This window comes from Trichogramma pretiosum, unplaced genomic scaffold (assembly GCF_000599845.2).
Source record: "Trichogramma pretiosum strain Unisexual culture from Peru unplaced genomic scaffold, Tpre_2.0 scaffold23, whole genome shotgun sequence".
Taxonomy (NCBI): Eukaryota; Metazoa; Arthropoda; class Insecta; order Hymenoptera; family Trichogrammatidae; genus Trichogramma; species Trichogramma pretiosum.
Genome location: NW_019641629.1, coordinates 165,233 through 185,675, shown reverse-complemented (window position 1 = coordinate 185,675; position 20,443 = coordinate 165,233). Strand labels below are relative to the sequence as shown.

The window sequence follows — 20,443 nt, the reverse complement described above, 5'->3', positions numbered from 1 at the left end:
TTTTGTTATGTTGATTTTTTTTCTAGAAACTTACTCTTTTTCTCTGACATTTATTATTTAACTTTTTTAAGGTGCAGATAATCATTGTTAAATGGATGTAATAACCCGTTGAAACATGAAGAATCATTTATTTTTCTGAAAACCTTTTGATGAAGTAAGAAAAAAACGCCGAGAAATGTATTTTGTAAATATTCCAAAAAATTGGAATAATTGATTTATTGTTAATAAATTTGCAAAAGTGAATTAATAAAACTGCACGAGTTGCATGAATCAGTAAAAGGAGATGTGCTGACAATAATTTTCATGTTAATTATTAATTAATCGATAACAAGAAACTAAGTGTTTATACCGATCTGCAATCTAAAATCATTTCTTCGCGACACTCAAAGATTATCTCAAAAATCAAATGATTGTCTGTCTGCTTATACGTTACTCTTGAGTCATAATATGCATTGTTCGATTTCTGATAAGAGTTCGGAACACCATAATTATTATTTATAAGCTATATATTATAAGAAATTTACTTATCTCAACAAGAAAATCAGTTTAAATGCTCTTTTTTTACTACATAAATTTTTCAAAAAAACACTTTAAAATTAATAAAAACCAAAATGACAGCAATAAATTTTGTTTGTTTTAATTGTAATAGTAAAATAGGCCTTTCAGGCCCTTCTAAGAAGAAGGTGTATTGTATAGAGAGAGAAAGTAAAAAAAAAAAGTAAGTTCTTCAAACCTCAACTTTATTAGCACTAATAGTAAATGCAATTTATTTTGATGATTCAACTTTCCATTCTCATACATATGCACACACACGTTTTCGAGTCTTCACATAGTTTCCTGATGGTTGAAATTTTTGACGATGAAATCGAACCGCTTCGTGATTAATTTTTGCATTATTGCTTTTGGTTGAACTTAAGTTTGAGCAGAGATATAATTTCATTAGCTTCAATTGATTGTTTTTATACGATGACATTTTTTTTTATATTTGCATTATTATCCGTACAATGTTTCTCTTCTATGAGCATATTTTTTATGGCTTGAATGTATTTATACTTCAACTATTGCATGCGCGCATCATGTCTATCTCGTCTGCTAATGCAATTTCTACCACCTTGACTTCATCTGCTGCTAGTAATGCTGTTCGATATTTGCAAGCACTCGAAATTGCTCGACTGCTACTTTTTCTCACGTTGAGTCGTCATTATTCTGATTTTATTGTTACACTTGATCCTTAAATTATTCTTAAGTTCAACAAAATGGAGTCTACCGATACAATAAACTATGCTGCTGAGTAATTATTATTTTGTAAATTGAAATAACAAAATAACTAAGAATTTATTTTATATTATTTTATCGTTATTTACAGAGTAAAAGAAGAACCTAATGATATGAGTTATTACGAAAATGATGGTGGCCAAAAGAAAAACCAAACCTTCGGATGTCTGCAAGAAAATACCGTAAGTTGATTGATAAATATTGATTAAATTGTCATTCTTTGAAGTAAAATTTCATAAGACTTCAATTTTATAACAGATTCACACGCTTGAACAACACAGAGAAAACCATGAATTCGAACCTAACCAAAAAATTAAAATAGAATTTGAGTGCAAAGATGTGAAACCCAATGTGGATTTATTAGTACTTGATAAAGTGAGCGAAGGTATCCGTGGAATTCAACCGATGCAAGAAATTAAAATAGAGTTTGAGTGCAAAGATATGAAACCCAAAATGGATTTATTAGTAACTGATGAAATGAACGATTGGTCTAATCAATGTAAAGATGTGAAAACTAGCTATAATCGTATTTCTTCTTCGATTAAAATAGAAAATGAGAGGATAGTAAAAAACGAGATCGATAAAACCTTCGATATAAATACTAGCTGCACATTCAACGGACAGAATAAGAAAATTCATCATCCAATGAAGAAAAGTAAGCGATCTAATCAATGTGAGATGTGTTTTAAAAAATTTGCTTCAAAACAAAACCTGAACTTTCACATTGATTCGGTGCACCATCATATTACTTACTCGTGTGAAATTTGTGGACAATCATTTTCCCGTAAGAGCAATCTCAAAGTTCACATTGATTCAGTGCATAATGGTCGAAAATATCACAACTGCGATACGTGCGGAAAGTCATTTGTGCATAAGCAAGGTTTGAGAATTCACATTGATTCGATACATAATCATATCAATCACCCATGTCACACGTGTGGTAAGACATTTGCATATAAGTATAATCTGAAAATCCACATTGATTCAGTGCATAATGGTAAAAAATTTCACAACTGCGATACGTGCAGAAAATCATTTACAACAAAAGGTTATCTGAAAATCCATACTGATTCGGTGCACAATGGTATCAAACATGAATGTGATATATGTGGAAAGTATTTTAAAGACAAAGTTTATCTCAAAGTCCACATCGATTCAGTGCATAATGGTCGAAAATATCACAACTGCGATACGTGCGGAAAGTCATTTGTGCATAAGCAAGGTTTGAGAGTTCACATTGATTCGATACATAATCATATCAATCACCCATGTCACACGTGTGGTAAGACATTTGCATATAAGCATAATCTGCAAATCCACATTGATTCGGTGCATAATGGTCGAAAATCTCATAACTGCGATACGTGCGGAACGTCATTTGCAAAAAAGGTTATCTGAAAACCCATATTGATTCGGTTCACAATGGTACAAAACATAAATGTGAAATATGCGGAAATTTATTCAAACAACAAACTACTCTTAAAACCCATATTGATTCGGTGCATAAAAGTATCTCTTATCTGTGTGAAATTTGTAGAAAGTCATTTAAAAGCAAAGCTTATCTCAAAGTCCACATTGATTCAGTGCATAATGGTCGAAAATTTCACAACTGCGATACGTGCGGAAAGTCATTTACAACAAAAGGTCATCTGAAAATCCATATTGATTCGGTGCACAATGGTACCAAACATAAATGTGATATATGTGGAAAGTCTTTTAAAGGCAAAGCTTATCTCAAAGTCCACATTGATTCAGTGCACAATGGTACCAAACATAAATGTGAAATATGCGGAAATTTATTCAATCAACAAGCTACTCTTAAAACCCATATTGATTCGGTGCACAAGGGCATTTCTTATCCATGTGACATTTGTGGAAAGTCGTACAAAAGTAAAACTTATTTCAAGTTGCATATTGATTCAGTGCATAATGGTCGATAGCTTACACTCAATTGTACTCGCTAAGACGCCATATTGATTCGATGCAAAATAGTATTACTTAACTGTATAACGATGTATTATCATATGAGGATAATCTCAAAACCATATCAATCATACAAATTTGACGTGTAAAAAGACATTTACACGAAAGGGTATATTCAAAGCCCACATTGATGTAGTGCCCAGTCGTATTACTTACCTGTACGACATTTGTGGAATATGTCATTTGCCGAAAAGTAAATCGATTCTAAAAGTCCACGTCAATTCAAAACAAAAAGGAATTGATACATATTCAAGATAGAAATCAAATGTAAATTATCAAAAAAACATATTCAAGTTCATTGTATTTAATTTATGTGGTATTATTAGAAAATATTACATATTTTCAACCATTGTAACCGCTGCAAATACATTGATAAGTAGCTTCCTTATAAAACTAATAGATGATTTGCATTTTTTCCATACAATTCATTATCATATAAGTACAATTACGATTACACAAATATTCCAAAAAATAACTTTCACTCTGCAAAAGCATAGCAATTGAAGCAAACCTCTTTTTCATTTTCATAATATAACTTTTAAATTAATTTTTGGAATACTTATGTATCTATTCTTTCTTAAACTTTTTTACTCGTCTTTCAAAATCACTGCTCTAATATTTAAATAAAAAACATTTCAACCCGGTAAAAGTTATAAACAAGTAAATGAAAAAAATTCAAAAGAAACATGAAAAGCCTAAATAATTTTTAAATATCAAATTGATCAAGAAACCCCTTTTTTGCTTTATTCTCAAAAACGATGTAGATATTTAAAAAAATTTCCTTCTTTCCTATTTAAAATTTGAATAAAAATTTATTTATACAAGATACTTTAAATTGTTATACCTTTTTTTTAAATTTGTCAGTATTATTTTCTACAAAGATAGATTGAAATTCATAGAAAAGACATTGTTTACTTTAGTCAGACTCGCTTAGATTGAACACTGAATAATAATAAGAAATGAAAAAAAAATGAAAATCTCAGAGATCTTGGAATCTTTTCTAGAAATTTATCAAAGTTGTGTTCAAATCTTTTCTCGAATCTCTTAAATGAAATATTAAAATAGAGCGACATCAATTACTTCATATAAGAACACGACAACTGTTCAAGTATGTAATGCGATTTATGTATGAATTTAAAATTTAGAACATAACGTTACGTATTTAAGAAGACATTTGATGTAAAACCTTGTACCTCATGATAAATTGATTTATATGTAATAACTAGTAATGAAATTGGAAAAATATATATTTCCTCTATTTTCTTGCATTAATAAAAAATAAATTTCCTAAAATTTCTCATTACCTGCATTGTTTTTTGACCAAAACAAATAAATATTTTCATGCATATTTTTTACTCGACTGTTACAGTGTTTTGAGAATAAAATAATAATTCCTGAACCATATTAAAAAAATAATTTTTTATAGTTACATAGCTTTTCGCGTTCGCCGCTGATACGGATCTACACGTGCCGCTATACGTATATTCCGGTTCATTGAGTCAAATAGAAGCGTATCGTAGCCGCACTGATAAGTTTGAGCGCGACATGGGATCACGTGTTAATTATAGACATTCATTGAATATTTATAAAATATAAAACGTTCCAATTAATCGATGCGCTAAACGTCGTTGAAAATAATTGTTGAGAACCATTAAATTTGCCACCTCATTCCACACGTATTAATTTAGAATACACCAATTTTTTTCAATATCGATGAAATAAGTAACACATAATAGAAATTAGTTATGTAGAATAGACAGGGCTAATGAGCTTATCTTCTTTTTTTTCCGTTACATCGATTTTTCCGATATTCGGGCATTAATAATTGAAAAATTGCAACCATCCGAACGTTTTTATATATAAAGCGATCGTGTTCGCGAATCAGTTCAGTGTCGGTGGCGACGACAAAAAAAAAGCTACGAGTCGGCAAACTCGTATATAGTCGAATGGATTCGATCCATTACTTTTAAAATCTAGTATTGTTAAATTAAAAAAAAAAAAAAATGAAGTGTACAAGTGCAGTTTTAATCGTGGCCGCTTGCTGCCTCTTCGCCCCGGGCCAGGCCAAGAGACAGTCCATCACCCAGCGCATGACCAGCGACGGAACTCTGTTCGATCCCAACGGCGTTTACAAGCTGGCCCAAGAGGTCCGCGAGGACATCAACGGCAAAGTCGACACTAAGTCGAGCTCGGACAAGAAGTGCTCCCTGCCCAGTCGCGCCAGCCTCGACTACACCATGACCAAGTTCCGCATCACCACCCCCATCTTCTTCTCGCTCTTCGCCCAGAACTCGGACGTGCAGACGAGCTACGACAAGTTCATCATCAAGCTCAATCAGCTGGATCACTTCTTCGCGCAGTTCCTGAACATACGCAAGGGCGGCAACGACACCTTCTATCAGGTCATGAAGACGAGCTTCGTCCGGGGGGTGTTCAACGCCGAGCACGGAGTCGAGGCCATCCTCAGGAGTCTGCACGAGAACGCCATGGACTACAACGGACTGCCGGTCTTTCTCACGGATCGCATGACCGACGCCCTGGTGCACGAGGAGAGTCAAAAGATCATGTGCAACCTGGCCATATCGCCGCAAGCCCTGGTCTTCGATTTCTACAAGTCGGTGTCCCTGGCCGAGGTCAAAGCTCACGTCATCATGATGGGTGCTTACGACTTCCTTCGACAGGTTGGAAGTAAGTATTTATTTTCATTCTTATAATTTTAATTTGGGACTACATACGATAATAATAATTGCGATTTATCGAAAGAACCCGAGGCCGAGGATCAAATCGATCAGAAACTGGCCGATCTCAAGGAGAGAATGGCCAAGCTGTACGGCTTCATCAAGCCGAAACTGCACGAGGCCTCGAACGACCTCTGGAAGTGCGACCCACACATTCACGTCAAGGGCAAGACGTACGAGGAGTTCGGCCCCGTCATCCAGGACTACCTGATGATCGAGAGCGCCCCGCATCCGTTCGAGAGCGTGAAGAGCCGAGCGGACGGCCACTGCTCGCAGACCTGCGACGACATCCATCTCGCCGAGCAGAAGGGCTGCTCGGCCTGGAACGACGACGGCTGCGCCGAGTTCTCGCCCAACAAGTGCCAGGGCAAGATTCGCAACTGCAAGAAGTTCGAGTCGATACTGAGCGTATGCCCGTCCAGCGTGAGTTATAAATCATACTTTCTATTTTATTCCCCTTCGAATGTTTAAAATAATAGAATTAAGCCCCTACGGAATTTTGAGCGCCACTCTAATTCTTGAAAACTCTTAAAAACTCTTTAAAAGTCTAAATAAGTCCTGAAAATTCTTATAAATGTTCGGATTTCGTAGCATGATTTTTAAGAGTTAATAAAACTTTATAAGAGTTTTAAATGATAAAAATAGAAATATTCAGACGGGAATGTTTACAAGTTACAATCATTTTTATAAAGAGTTATGAAGAGTTATTAAGAGTTATATAGTGTTGATGAAATTTTCAATATTTTTAAAGACTTCTTTGATCGATATCCACGCTCGCCAAAAGTCATGGTGAAAAAACTATACAAGCGACTATATGAACAATATAGAAAAAATAAAAAAATTGAAAAAAAACTTAACATTTTTGCTAAAAAATTGAATCTCCAAAAGATTTTATGAATTTTTAAAAACTCTTATTACTTCTTTTGTAAGACTTTTTTAGAATTTATAAAACTTTCTCACGAGAAAAATTTCCGTCGGCGAAATGTACTTAATTGTTTGTTTTGTATACAGGCCGACAGCAATCGCAGATACGAGTACGTCGAGTTTCCCAACGGCGAGGCCTACGGCACGACTCAGTGGGAAGGCCCGCGTGACTGCGCCGCGAAGAAAGTGTCCGGCTACACCTTCCTGAAGCTCTTCTGGAAGTGCGACTACTGCCAGTGCACCTGCGAGGAGAGCCGCACCGACATCGATCGTTTCGTCAATCTGCGCGAAGTCACCTCCGACGTCGACAGCAACAAGGTCGTGACCGGTATGCGCTTGAGAAGATCCAACCACATCCTGCACATCCAGATACAGCAGGGCGTTCTGCTGCCCCACGGCGCCGTCAACAAGTCCAGCATACGCTGGCGAGCGATGAAGAATTACACGGTGCAGGACGCCGGAGTCGTCGAGAACGTGGACTATCACAGCCTCGACTGGGACAGACGAGGATTCGCTCTCGATGACGTGCTGCTGCCCACCAACCGCGTCGTGACCGGCCTGAAATTCATGCAGTCCAACAACGGCCTGTTCCTGCGACTGGCCGTGCGATCGACTCCGTTCGACTTCGCTACAGGCAAGCTGATGAGGGAGAACGAGACGTGGGTGTTCGCCGATCCGAAGAATACGAAGTAAGTGAAAAATTGATACAGTGGAAATCGTATGATTCGAAATGAATTATATTTGAAATAATGTTAAGAACGTGCATCGAATCGAATTTTTTTCAAAAACTACAAATTATGAGATAGAGTCCCTACCCAGTGAATGAAAGGTTTCAAAAAAGTTTGCTTAAATTTAGCTCAAATTAACGATTTTAATAAATTAAAGGCTATTATTCAGATGGATTATAATAGTAAATGTCTTTCTCTACCCAATAGAATTTTTGCAGAATTTTTACTTTCGACTTTCATTAATAAAATAAGGGAAAAAATACACGATGCACCAGTGAATGAAGCATTTTTACCAGCAAATAAAACCATTTTCAGAGTCATTTAATTAATAATAATAATATTCATAAAGTTGTTAAAAACTATGGAAATATTTAGTATTAATGCTCAATTATATTATAAAATTTCATTATCGATGAATTAGTTCAGTATAATTAAATTATATTAATTTATAAATAAAGTTTCATTCACTGGTGCGTTTTCAATCACTGGAGAGGTGACTCTACTTCAAGATACATTCAACATTTTTTTTAAATTCTACGATCAAAGAACGATTAATTCTTGACCAATTAGAGTTTAGAAATACGTATGTAGAAAATCTTTTCCGACGCGCTAGTAAACCTCATCTTTACAATGAGCGAAACATCCAATAGTACTTACATTATCGCTAGATGGCGTGTGGCCCGATTTTCGTAAATCACAAGAGACAAAGCAAAGTTGTAGGAATAAATATCGGGAGGAATAAACAGGGGCATCCCATTTCCAGTCGTACAAATAATTCTACCGCAGACATTTCTATCCCCGATAACATCGAACGCTCGACTCTACACGAACCAATTTTTGTTTTTCCTCCGTACAGCAACGCCCTGACTCTGATAAACGCCCTGCCACCGACCAGCACCATGAAGCATCAGCCCGACTCCGTGCCCGGACAGTACGTCGAGCTGGTGACGTCCAACTTCAAGCGCGACCTGGGCCAGACGGTGCTGCCGTTCATCGACGTACAGCCGGTGCGCTCGAAGATACCGATGCCGCTCGCCGGTGCCGGACTGTTCCACAAGGGTGCTCGGGACGACGCCCGTCACGTGTCGGGCGGTTTCTTGGCGCTCAAGATGTTCACTTACGATCTGACGGCTCACATGGAGAGCTGAGATATGCGAATCGTGTCGAAAAAAACATTGTCGAAAAAAACGTAGAACAGGCATATCTTTCTACACGATTTTTATTGTTTCTTGTAGTATTACAATTTAGTAAATTTTTAAAATAATTACTCGTAGGAAATTAAAATACAAATTTGTTGAACTAATGTTTTAAGAATAAAATGTTGTTAAAAGAACGTTGAGATTTCGTGACATTCTTTATTAACATGAATCTACGATGAGTATCGGTTCAGAAGACTATTGACTTTATCCATTTTCATATCTTCGTCGATGATGAGAGCCTCGAAATTCTTGCCATCCTTCACCGGCTCCCACTCGACCGGTACCAAATCCGTCTTTGTTGGATTCGGTTCGCTACGATGCAACGAATACAAATTATAGATGCGTACAAAATTTATAAAAGAAAAAAATGTATGAAATTTTATTTACCCCGTGGTCGCGAAGTTGACCCACATCTCGATTATTCGCTCCATCATCTTGAAATCGATCGAGCCGTCCTTGATCAGCGGAGCACCCGTGAACTTTTCGATCATGTTCATGCGGAATTGCTGCGAGAGCTCGTCCCCGTGAGCGGCTCCTACCATATCAAAACATCATAATATATTTCGAATCAATAATCAATCGATTGACCTTACCCTTGGCCGAGCTCTTCAATTCCATCTTCGACAGCGAGAAGCCCTTGTCGTAATCGTAACGGTAGAAGTAGGTGGGGTGCTTGCCATTGGTCACCTGCCAATTGACGACCCTGTGAACGCCCTCGGTGATGTAGGCGTCGCCCAGCAGATCGATCAGTTTGTCCTGATTATCGGCCGTGATCTTGTCGTCGCCGAAGTAGAAGCTCTTCAACTTTTCTCCGGACATGTCGGCCAAGCCGTACATGTGCTTCGGTACCATCACCACGTAGGGATGGATCTGGCTCTCGATGTCCTTGTCGAAGTCCTCGTAATTGCCGACTTTGAAGGAAAGTAAAATGTTAAAAATCGAGAACTTCCATTGGATTATTACGAATATCGTTACGTCGGTAAAAGCTGATTCCTTCGCGATTCGTGTGGCCGATCATGAGGGGAACGTGTGCGCCTGCCGTCGATCTTTTTATTATGCAGTCGGGGAAGAACGGATTGTCCGACTCGGCGTCGATGTTCGGACTGAAGGGGAAGGCCACCATCTGTGCCATTTGCTGTATGGATTTTTTTTCCAAATTAAAAATCAGTCTAAATTCAAACATCAATAAAATAATTACCGGATAAGGCACCAACTGTCGCTGAACGTCGATGATCTTCTTGTAATCCACCGTGCGCAAAAAGTCCATGATCTGCGCGTGATCCTTGGTCGGATTTCCCAACTTCTCGCATATCTCGTAGACGATCTCCGCCGCCCTGGGATGCGGCAGCGCCCAAGGATTGATCGCCACGCCGCTCTGAGCTATGGCCTTGTGCAGCAGACCCTTGGACATGGGCGAGATGGCGAGGTAGTGGGCCACTGCGCCACCGGAGCTCTGGCCGAACACCGTGACGCTGCCCGGATCACCGCCGAAGGCCGCGATGTTCTCCTGGATCCACTTGAGCGCCAGCACCAGGTCCTTCATGCCCTGATTGCCCGGCGCCAGCTTGTCCTTGAGATTGAGAAAGCCGAAGGCGCCCTGGCGATAGTTGACCGTCACCAGGACTACGTCCTTGCGCATGAAGTAGTCCGGGCCGTAGAACGAGTCGTCGCCGCTGCCGAAGATAAAGCCGCCGAAGTAGATGGCCATCATGACGGGACGTTTGAGGCTCGGGTCGGCTTTCTTCGTGAAGACGTTGAGATAGAGGCAGTCCTCCTCGCCCATGACCTTCTGCTGCATCATGCAGAACTGCGGGCACTGGGCCGCGTACGACTTGGCGTCGAGCACACCCTGCCACGGTTCAGCGGGCAGAGGATCCCTGAACCGGAGCTCGCCCACCGGCGGCTTGCCGTACGGTATGCCCTTGAAGGCGCAATAGTCGCCGCCGTCGGCGATGCTCTTCTGCGAGACGCCCTCCAGTTTACCGCCGGCCACGCTGATCTGGATCGTGTCGCACGAGCTCACCCATCGGCTCTGTTCCAGCAGCAGCAGCAGCAGAACCACCGCCAGGGGTAAAAAATTATAAAAACTACTACCCGATCGCTTCATTGTCTATTGTGCGATGCGCACGGTCGAAGCTGCGCCTCGAAACTGAAGCCCAGCTCTAAAAGCTCGGCGTGGAAGATGACTTACGTGAAAAAAAAAAAAAATGTTCATGCGACTCGCGTGCGACCCGTACATTAAACACGCGGACTATACTAGGCTTTTTAATTTATCATTACGTGTACGATGCAGCGAATGCGCGACTCTTAACGAATCCCGAAATTGTGCAAAATCACGGCACTCGCGAATTAACTACCGCATACTGCTACTGTACAAGTGCAGCAGCTCATGTGCGGTCATTGTCAAGTGCGGGCCGGTAATTACTTAACAAGTAGTCACCGTAGTTTTCCAATTCATTATATTTCATAAAATGCGGCAGAGATGTAATAGATATTTTTAAATCAATTTCGAAGTTAAACGCAGGCCGTTTGTTCCTAAAAAGGGTAATGTCGTTTAATTTTTATTTTATTTTATTAGTCGAGTCATGCTTTGGCAAAAAAAAAAAACGAACGAACTCCAGCTTGAACGCGTTCGGTTGCAATTTTCATGCAATCCTTACAAAAACACGTGTGTATTATGTCGGCGATGTGTTTATGCGTCCAGAGGTACACAATTGCTAGTAATCATTTTGAGTAATATTGGGCTCTGCGGGTAAGCGGTACATATAAGAGCTTCTTGGAAAAAATGTGATACAAATAAATAGATAATAACAACAGATATCCTCTGATGTTTGACATTTGTCTCTGCGAATCGAGTAATATTTTTTTTTTTTTTGGCGCCGGAAAACAATGGAAATATAATGTTACGAGTGGACGCGTAACGTAGTAAATAAAATATAAACTATGTAAGGTAATATTATGTGAGTACAATTACTGCACATACCACGCATAACTTTTCACAAATGACATAGTCTTACATATATTTTATAATCATTTCAATGCGCGACACACGATGACTCCGACATAAAAGTTTGAAAATGAAACTACCGCTTCTATTCGAATTAATTTATTATCTTTAATCGTATCACACTCGTGTATTAACTCGAATCAACTTTTGTGCACGTTCGCCGTGTGAGCCTTCAGGTACTCCTTCCTGCCGAAGGGCCTGTCGCATAGCTCGCACCTGTACGGCTTCAGCTTCAGGTGCACCGTGTGCAGGTGTCGCTTCACGTGGTTGAACTTGCTGAAGAGCTTGCCGCACTCGGCGCACTCCAGCCGCCTCGCGTCGTGCACCCGGGCCACGTGCAGCTTCAGCGTCACCTTCAATCCGAACGCCTCGGGACAGCGATCGCACAGGAACCTCTTCAAGCCCTGATGCAGCACCGCCCGATGCTGCCTGAGATTGTCCTCGCGCGCGAAGCCTCTGCCGCACTCCCCGCAGCGAAACTGCCTCCTGCCCAGATGCACCGCGGCGAGGTGCTGGGCGAGCTGGCTCGGCTTGCCGTAGCGTTTCGGGCAGATCCGGCACTGGTGCGGGGCCTCGTGTCGCGCCACCCGGTGCTGCCTCAGGCCGGACTTCGTGGCGTACGCCGAGGGGCACAGGTCGCACACGTAGCGGCGTCGCAGTCGTGGATGGGCCTCGGCGTCGAGCAGATGTCGCTGGAACGCCGCGTGCTCCTCGTAGCGAGCCTCGCACGCGCAGCAGTAGTAGGTGGTCGGTTTGTTGTTGTTGCACTTCGTAGAATCCATAATTTTATTTTAATTTCAATTTTTGACTCGCGATCGCCACTGTCCACTCGACGCGCGAGACTGTTATAAAAACAGTTTCAAAGTCGAGTCTAGAGCCGTGTGGTCATTTTTGATAACGATTTCCCAACTGCCTTATGATAATTCAATTTAATCTCTCAATTTCTTTGATTCGTGTATAAAATAAAAAAATACGCACACAAAGCAATAACAGTTCCACATTTTTTATTTACTCGCTTTTTTCTCTTTTTTTAAGTTGTATGTCATGTATACTTTATTTAATATACAAAATAGTATAAAAATTAATAATCTAATTAATTATCACATAATATATTATCATATATTAATGGCTTTTATATCTTATTTTGTTCATACGCTACACTACAGATAAAGTATATTTACATCAACAACTTATACGCTGCTCGTTTTATATACATCGCCCTTCAATTTTTCCCCCTCACATTTAAACCTGCCTCGTGCTTCGCCCACCCAGCACGTGTACACTGACTCGATGCGACTCCATATTATCCTTGCGCGCGAACTGGCGCGGACACTCGGGGCACTTGTGATACCTTATGCCGAGATGCACCGATTCCACGTGGCGCCTCAGATGATTCCTCAGGCCGAACTTCTTGCCGCACTCGTCGCAGCCGAACTTGGGCGGCAGGTGGCAGCTGGCGAAGTGGAAGGTCAGAGTGCTGCGCCAGCCGAAGCTCATGTCGCACTGGCCGCACTTGTACTTCTTCACGCCGAGATGGACGAGATTGACGTGTTGGCGGAGATTGTCCTTGCGCGTGAACGCCTTGGCGCACTCGTGACAGCTGAAGGGCTTGAGGCGACGATGCTCGCGATCCTTGTGCTGGCGCAGATAGGCGCCCTTGCCGAATTTCTGGGGGCACTCGTCGCAGGCGAATTTGGGCTCGTGCGAGTTGGAGCGATGCTGTCGCAGACCCGCGTTGGTGGCGTAGGCGGCGCCGCACTTGTCGCAGATGAAGGGCCGATCGATCTCCGGGTGCTGCTTGAACACGTGCTGCTGCAGATCGAGCTTCTCCGAGAACAGGGTCATGCAGATCTTGCAGTAGAGTTGCTCGCCGTCTCCCATGGACGCTGGGAAGTTGTTCTTCTGGCTTTCCTTTCTGCACATGCTTTTCTATGAAAACAAAGTGAGATTATTTTCGTAAATGAGTAAAATAATCATACTCGATATTGTCCACGCCCGCACCTTCGATCGAGTAATCATCGCGCTAAAATTTAAAGTTAAAACTCGGATTTGTAATGTTGTATAATGCCTTATCTTTCGGCTGTGCTCGTATTTACGCACGATATTACTACGAGTACGGTCGCTCGACGTCTATATTATTATTCTCGATAGCTGATTAATTAGAGCTTCGCGAGGCAGCGTTTGACCCCGTCTGCATGGTGTTGTAAAAACACGTACGAGCACTTGTTCACATTCGCGAAAGCAATTTAATTCCTATCCCCTACGGAAATTTCAGCGCCACTCCAATTCTTAAAAACTCGTTAAAAGTCTAAATAAGTACTAAAAATTCTTATAAAAAATTGAGTCTCCAAAAGGTTTTATGAATTTTTAAAAACTCTTATTAACTCTTTAAAATTATCAATCAGGTGTGCGAAATCCGAACATTTGTAAGACTTTTTTAGACTTTATAAAACTTTCTCATGAGAAAAATTTCCGTCGGGGATGCTTTCAATTAAGGATAAAAAATTATTCAATGTTTCCTCCCCTGTGTCTTATCTCAGCGTACGAAAACGTGATCTTTATTTATTTATTTTTTATTATACTCGTAAGAAACAGATGTACCGAAAATTTAAGCAGCTTCAAAGGTTCTTTTTAGTCCAGTTACGTTTGACTCAAGTCAAAGTGGAATCTAGCGACATCTATGATGAAAAAAGACACTAAAAACTCGAATGAAAATTACTAATAAAATCAAAACACATCGGTATTCGTAGCACGAGTAGCGATTTGCAATTCCGGCTTCGTAATGAACTCGCGTGTTTGCACGCGAAAAAAAAACAATATACATCGGAGTGGAGACCACCTCCCGCGGAGTGTTTCTTAATCTCCACTCGAAGCTGATAATAACTAAAACTCGAGATGAAATTTCTATACGCACAATACGATTGACGATAACTGCCATATTTTTAGAATATATCGACTGTCTACACTGAGAAAAAAAAATCATTGAAAAAATGAAAATTTCATAGATTCAACAAAATTATGTAATCTTTTTTATTTTATTGCACGAATGAAATTATTTGGTAAAAATTGTTAAATAGTTCATTCATTAAATAAAATAAATTTATTAGACTGATGAAATATTCTTTTCAATCTATGAAACATTTCTTCAAAATAAAGGAAAAAAATTTCAAAAGTAAAGTATCTTTAATGACAAATACTAATTAACTTTTCTCCAGTACCTGTAATGGAGTATAGATCGTTAACTATTTAATTATTATTATTAAATATCTTGTTGATTTTACAATTTATATACATATTCATTTGCACTTATAGTTGCACTTATAGTTTTAACTTAAGAATAATTGAACAATTATACATATTTATTAATCTTATCAAGCTATACTCGCAGTTTTACCTAACGATTAGCCTACCTAGGAACGCACGCACTTAACAACTATTAATCGCATTGGAGTTGAGTAATGAGAGGTTTCTTGTATAGCATTCAAAAATTCATTTAGCCACTCGCGAGTTTTGATATGCGCCCACTAGAAACTTCGGTTGAACAACAAAAAAAAATTATTTCATTGGTGCAACAAAATATTTGATAATTTCTGTTAAATGATATTATTAAATGAACAACATGGATTACATTTGAATTATGAAATATTTTAAGATGATGCCGAAGCCCCGATTTTGATCGACCGAGCATTATAAGTATAAATTCAAATAACTTTTTCACTACACTGAGAAAAATATTTGGCCCGATCAACCAAGGCTTCATTGTTTCAACGAAATTATTTCTTCGCGGGCAATCAATTGATTAATTTCATTGATTCTATGAAATATTCTATTAAAATTTACAAAATATTTAATAGAAAAAAAGTATTAATTTGAATAATAATACACGATATATAATCGAGTTAACTAAATATTTAGTTGAATTGTCAAAATAATTTAATTAATTATGACACAATTTAATTCTAGCAATGATATTTTTTGTAAAATTAATTAAAAATTTTTTTGTTTTGATAAAATATTTCGAAAATTTTAACAAAATAATTTTTTGATTTTATTTTCTATTTAAATAGAATATAAAATAAATTCTTGTGTTTTGGTTTTGACTTCTTTGAAGTCTTACACACTGATATCAGTTAACAGTCATTTTATTTTCGATTTGAAGAAATTATTTTAATTTACATACATAATTTTATAAATTTTTTTGCACTATTTAACACATATTCTATAACCTAACGCATTTACACGCTTGTAAACGATAACGCGACGCTATCGCTTACTAAGGGGTCGCTCGCTTATTTACTTATTCAAAGATGAACCTTCCTTATATACCAATCTAAAAGATATTTCGTCATTTGCGGAAACGAGAAAATAGTTGCCGAATACCTTTTAGCGGCAAAACATTAGACTCATTTTTTATTACGGATTATTAAATCAATGAAATATTTTATAACAATATTTTGAATGAAACTAGGTTCATCAACTTGATGAATCAAGTAATCCTAACAATGAAGCATTTCGTCAATTTTGTGAAATATTTATTTGGTATGTCTGCCAATCAAATATTTCATCGAAGTAATCATAATTTTATTAATTTTATTTGATCATTTCATTCATTTCGTGAAATACGAAATATGAAATGATATTTTCATATCACTTCATATCGCAAATATATCACTTCGTGATTGTTTCAATGAAATTTTTTTCTCAGGGTAGCCCGATTTTCGAAAAACGGATTCTAGTCTGGGCATTAAATAGACCCAAGAAAAGCTTGTATCTTCGGAAGCCTCGAGAGAGGCTAAAGAGAGGTGAATAAATAAACTGAGTTCTTTGAAAAGGGAATCTCGACTAATTCTTTCACCTACCTCCCAGTCTGGAATATATTGTATAGCGACAAATATAATGAAAGCAAGCAAAAGTTACTTGAGCGTCGAACCCTGTTTAAAGAAAATCGCTGGATTTCCAGTTGAAAAATCGAGCAGGATATGACTGGAAATCGAACTCGATTTGACTAGAAATCGAGCTGTACTTGACTGGAAATCTAGCTCGATTTTTGAAAATCCAGCTCGAATTTTGGCCTGAAATCTAGTTTGATTTTTGATCTGAAAGTAACCCAACAAATATTTGAGTAAATAGTCCGTTGTTGAAAAACAATCTCCTAAACTGCTCGTGACTTACTCCTTCATCTCGATGTCGGTCCAAATCAAACTCGTGTTCTTGGAGAAATGCGATGCCTTCAGGATTAAACTTGTCCTTGAGAACGTCGAACTTGAAATTTATTTGCCACGTGTTGATGTGAAAGATCTGATCTTCATTCACGCCGTAAAACGCGAGGCCAAATTGAATCGGACTTGAATCTCGTACTGTACTTTTTATGTAAGTCCATTCATGCCTTAATTATATTTGTCGCTATACAAGTTCACTACCATTGCAGTTTAGTGGAAAATTATTATATTTAAGTTTATCGCTAAGTATCGATGCCCAGCACTCCCAACACTGAGGCTAACATTAGTTCAAGTGAAAGTACATCAAAAAACGAAAATTTTAAGAGGTTTTGAAAGGTAATCGGTCAAGTAGATGCAAAGTTACAGCCTTCTGAGCTTGGTTCATGAGTTCATGTTGCCTCAGTGTGCACGCCCTAAGCGCTCGCTCGTTTCTACGCTCAAACTACGAAAGTTTCATTGTCTCAATCATTCATTTGATTAAATTAATAGTATATAAAATATTAAATTAAATTTCATTGAATCAATGAATTTTTTTTATCAGTGTAATGGCAAATGGGGTATTATGAATCTCCGAGAAGCCTTGAAAATTTGAAAAAAAGAACTTGAAAAAAAATTGCCTTCATATTTGAACGTTATATTTTACGCACCTGATATCCTCATCGTTGAATACGTTTTGCTTTTTCTTGCCGCCACTTTCTTTTGTTTATTGGTATGATAGTATTTAGGGTTAAGTTCCCCATGCTTTATATGTTTTTTTTGTGAGAGTGAAGAGTAGATTTAAAGGAATCTAAATTCTGAAAAGAGATAAAAGTTTCAGTATATTTATTTCATATTTTCTAACTACAAAAAATTTTCAAGCAGTATTTTTCTATCGTTGCATCGAGTCATTCGCGAATCATTCATATTCCATCCAAAGGAACTATCCAAGTGGAGGTCAAAAGAGGTTAAGAAGTTCCTAGTTCAACTTCAGTGCGCGGAAAATTCATAGATCGATAATACACAGAATACACATGAGTCTCCAAAGCGTCACTTACGTCCTGGCCTCGTCGATGGCCTTCGATATAGCCCCACCCCAGTTACCCCGACGGCAGTCGCGAGTCGAACCAGCCCCGGCCATCGGCAAAAGAGGCTTTGTCGTGGCCCGTCTCGACTCGCGCACTCTGCTCTTTTACTGCGATACGTGTCCTCACCGGTCCGTCGACCACGCGGATTTTCAGCTGCACGTGCGCAGCCACCACCCGGACACGTGGCCGGGCGGCTGTTTCGTCTGCCCGCGATGCGGCCTGACGTACGAGAGCCAAACCGAACTCGACGTGCATCGCAGCTTCATGCACGACGATGCCGGACTCCAGTGTCGCAGATGCTACAGCACGTTCGGCTGCGAGGCGCATCTCAGGAGTCACGAGTCGAGCGTGCATCGATTGAGCAGGAAGAGGAGGGAACCACGATGTGGTGATAATGCGGGACAATTTTTCTATCCCAGATGTCGTCAGCGGCCGAATTATAACCAGCAAGATAGGAAATATAGATGCAGCACTTGTTCGAGAATATTCAAAGGCATGAGAAATTTGTTGGCTCATAGAAGACAGGCGCATCCCAAATCGTCGCGTAATTGAGAGAAAAAAAAACTTTTGATTCGATCGTCCGAAGGGATAGAAACGAAGCGACAATTTTTTTTTTAAACGCGAAAGGAAACCAAGTTATATTAGCTTTTAATCGTACTTTATTTATTTTAACAAACTTTTAAACATATAATATTAGCTCTCTTTGCAATTCTCGCTCTCACCTTGACGATATTTTTCTAAGAAAAATATACACCCAAGTGTTTGTTATAATCTTCGTTATCAGTTTGAAAATTTTTTAATTTTCTACACCGGCTTCGAGAGAGAGAGAGAGAGAGAGAGAGACACTCTTTCTGCGATGTCGCGCGCGATAAGATAATGTAATGTAAAGGTACGTTTTTCGTGCAAAAAGTAATTATAGTGTTTGAAATTCCAAGCTATGTCACTAGAATTAAGGAACCTGTTCTCATCCGTGTGAAGTAATTATAAGTTTAATTGTCCTATTATTGTTTTGTACCACATGCGACGATTCAGAATAAAGAATAATTTATAAAGCACACACGACTCTCCCCAGCATCTTTATTTTTTTTCGAGATTAAAACGTTTACCAAGTCACGAACGTATAATGAATCTTATATCAAGCGGAATCTCGAGCGTTGTTTACTATTTCAGCACTTTTTATGATGCGCGATGCACATATGACGGATTGTTTATCTGCATACAACGCGTGTACGTAATACTTGTAATACGATCGAAAAAAACGTTTAGGATATCGCTCGTAGTTAATAAAATAATACCGATAGCCTAAGACTTGTATCCGCGATGAATTACGCACAAGTAAGCTGTTTGATTTGGTTTTTAAATAAATAAATAATTTAAACTCGAAAACAATCCCCAGCATCTTAACGTCGAACGTTTAGCTGTTAAATGTCACGCGATACGATAAAAAAGTCGAATCTCCATCAAGTATGTGAATAATCAGTTCCAAAAAATCACCGAATCTCTCAGTTCTAGGGTATACTTTTATCAAGGACACCATGTGCCTAAAAATAGCTCATTGCTCAAGAATGGGATCAAGATTTCGGAAGGCGTACCATATGCAGCATACGGTAGAAATTGAAAATCTCGCTCAGACTTTCTTACGAGTTTTTTTCCAGATAATTTCAAACGCGCACAGATGCGTTCCGGATAATTTCAAACGCGCGCATATGCGTTCGACATCACAATTTCTAACCAGCTCCGAAGCTATGCAATAACGTTGAACGCTTGAAAGGTATATAATTTCTTGTCTATGTACAATATAGGTCATAAACGCACGCGAAGGCGAGAGAGGTCTTACGCAAAATAACTCGTATTGCGAGCTCCGAGTGACTATTCATTTGTTAATACGTGAATAGCGAATAATGGGCTATTGACAATTCGTTGCGAGTTTGTGCAGTTTGTTCAAATTCGAAGCGATTCCTGGCTTACCGAATAGACTTAAAAGTATATTTATTTGAAGGGGTCGACTTACCGTAATTTTTTATTAAAAATTTTCTTGTAGTAGTCGATCGAGGATATAACTCCGCAAGAAATTCGGCCGAAATATAACTCCGCTTTACTCAAAAGAAGAAATTTCACTTGAATCAAGTTACCTGTGACTAAAACTCGCCGCAGCACGTGCGAGTGGGAGAATCTTCTGATGCTGGTTTTCACACGACGAATTTCGACCGACACGCAGATCGAGTATTGTGGAGTGTGGACTAGATGCCTGTACTACTACTGCCTGTAGTCCGTCGAAGAATCTTGAATGCCGCCGCGCCACCACA

The 20,443-nt window shown here is 38.9% G+C and overlaps 5 protein-coding genes across 9 annotated transcripts; 2 read left to right on the top strand and 3 right to left on the bottom strand.

The window, feature by feature from the left end:
* Nucleotides 1-1,190: 1,190 nt before the first annotated feature.
* LOC106654549 (zinc finger protein OZF-like) lies at nucleotides 1,191-3,215 on the top strand. The gene is made up of 4 exons (XM_023459114.1): nucleotides 1,191-1,291; nucleotides 1,367-1,457; nucleotides 1,534-2,215; nucleotides 2,998-3,215. The coding sequence occupies exons 1-4, from the start codon at nucleotides 1,257-1,259 to the stop codon at nucleotides 3,213-3,215; spliced, it is 1,026 nt and encodes a 341-aa protein (XP_023314882.1). The 5' UTR covers nucleotides 1,191-1,256.
* Nucleotides 3,216-8,868: 5,653 nt separating this feature from the next.
* LOC106654709 (esterase FE4) lies at nucleotides 8,869-11,182 on the bottom strand. Its single transcript, XM_014374706.2, has 5 exons — nucleotides 10,046-11,182; nucleotides 9,823-9,982; nucleotides 9,441-9,758; nucleotides 9,235-9,382; nucleotides 8,869-9,159 (listed from the first exon to the last, which is right to left on the bottom strand). Exons 1-5 carry the CDS (start codon nucleotides 10,952-10,954, stop codon nucleotides 9,018-9,020), a joined length of 1,677 nt encoding a protein of 558 aa, XP_014230192.1. The 5' UTR covers nucleotides 10,955-11,182; the 3' UTR covers nucleotides 8,869-9,017.
* Nucleotides 11,183-11,994: 812 nt separating this feature from the next.
* On the bottom strand, nucleotides 11,995-12,636 carry LOC106654547 (gastrula zinc finger protein XlCGF7.1-like). Its single transcript, XM_014374471.1, has one exon. The coding sequence runs from the start codon at nucleotides 12,634-12,636 to the stop codon at nucleotides 11,995-11,997; it is 642 nt and encodes a 213-aa protein (XP_014229957.1).
* Nucleotides 12,637-12,930: 294 nt separating this feature from the next.
* On the bottom strand, nucleotides 12,931-20,369 carry LOC106654696 (oocyte zinc finger protein XlCOF15-like). 5 transcript variants are annotated; one of them, XM_014374681.2, is made up of 3 exons: nucleotides 20,270-20,365; nucleotides 17,721-17,867; nucleotides 12,931-13,783 (listed from the first exon to the last, which is right to left on the bottom strand). In XM_014374681.2, exon 3 carries the CDS (start codon nucleotides 13,775-13,777, stop codon nucleotides 13,097-13,099), a length of 681 nt encoding a protein of 226 aa, XP_014230167.1. In that variant the 5' UTR covers nucleotides 13,778-13,783; nucleotides 17,721-17,867; nucleotides 20,270-20,365; the 3' UTR covers nucleotides 12,931-13,096. The 5 variants fall into 5 exon arrangements, with proteins under 5 accessions (XP_014230167.1, XP_014230166.1, XP_014230169.1 ...); XM_014374680.2 differs by lacking the exon at nucleotides 20,270-20,365 and adding an exon at nucleotides 20,149-20,260; XM_014374683.2 differs by lacking the exon at nucleotides 17,721-17,867 and having other exon boundaries at nucleotides 20,270-20,369.
* LOC106654546 (zinc finger protein 573-like) lies at nucleotides 18,084-18,689 on the top strand. Its single transcript, XM_014374470.1, has one exon. It carries the CDS (start codon nucleotides 18,084-18,086, stop codon nucleotides 18,687-18,689), a length of 606 nt encoding a protein of 201 aa, XP_014229956.1.
* Nucleotides 20,370-20,443: the final 74 nt, after the last annotated feature.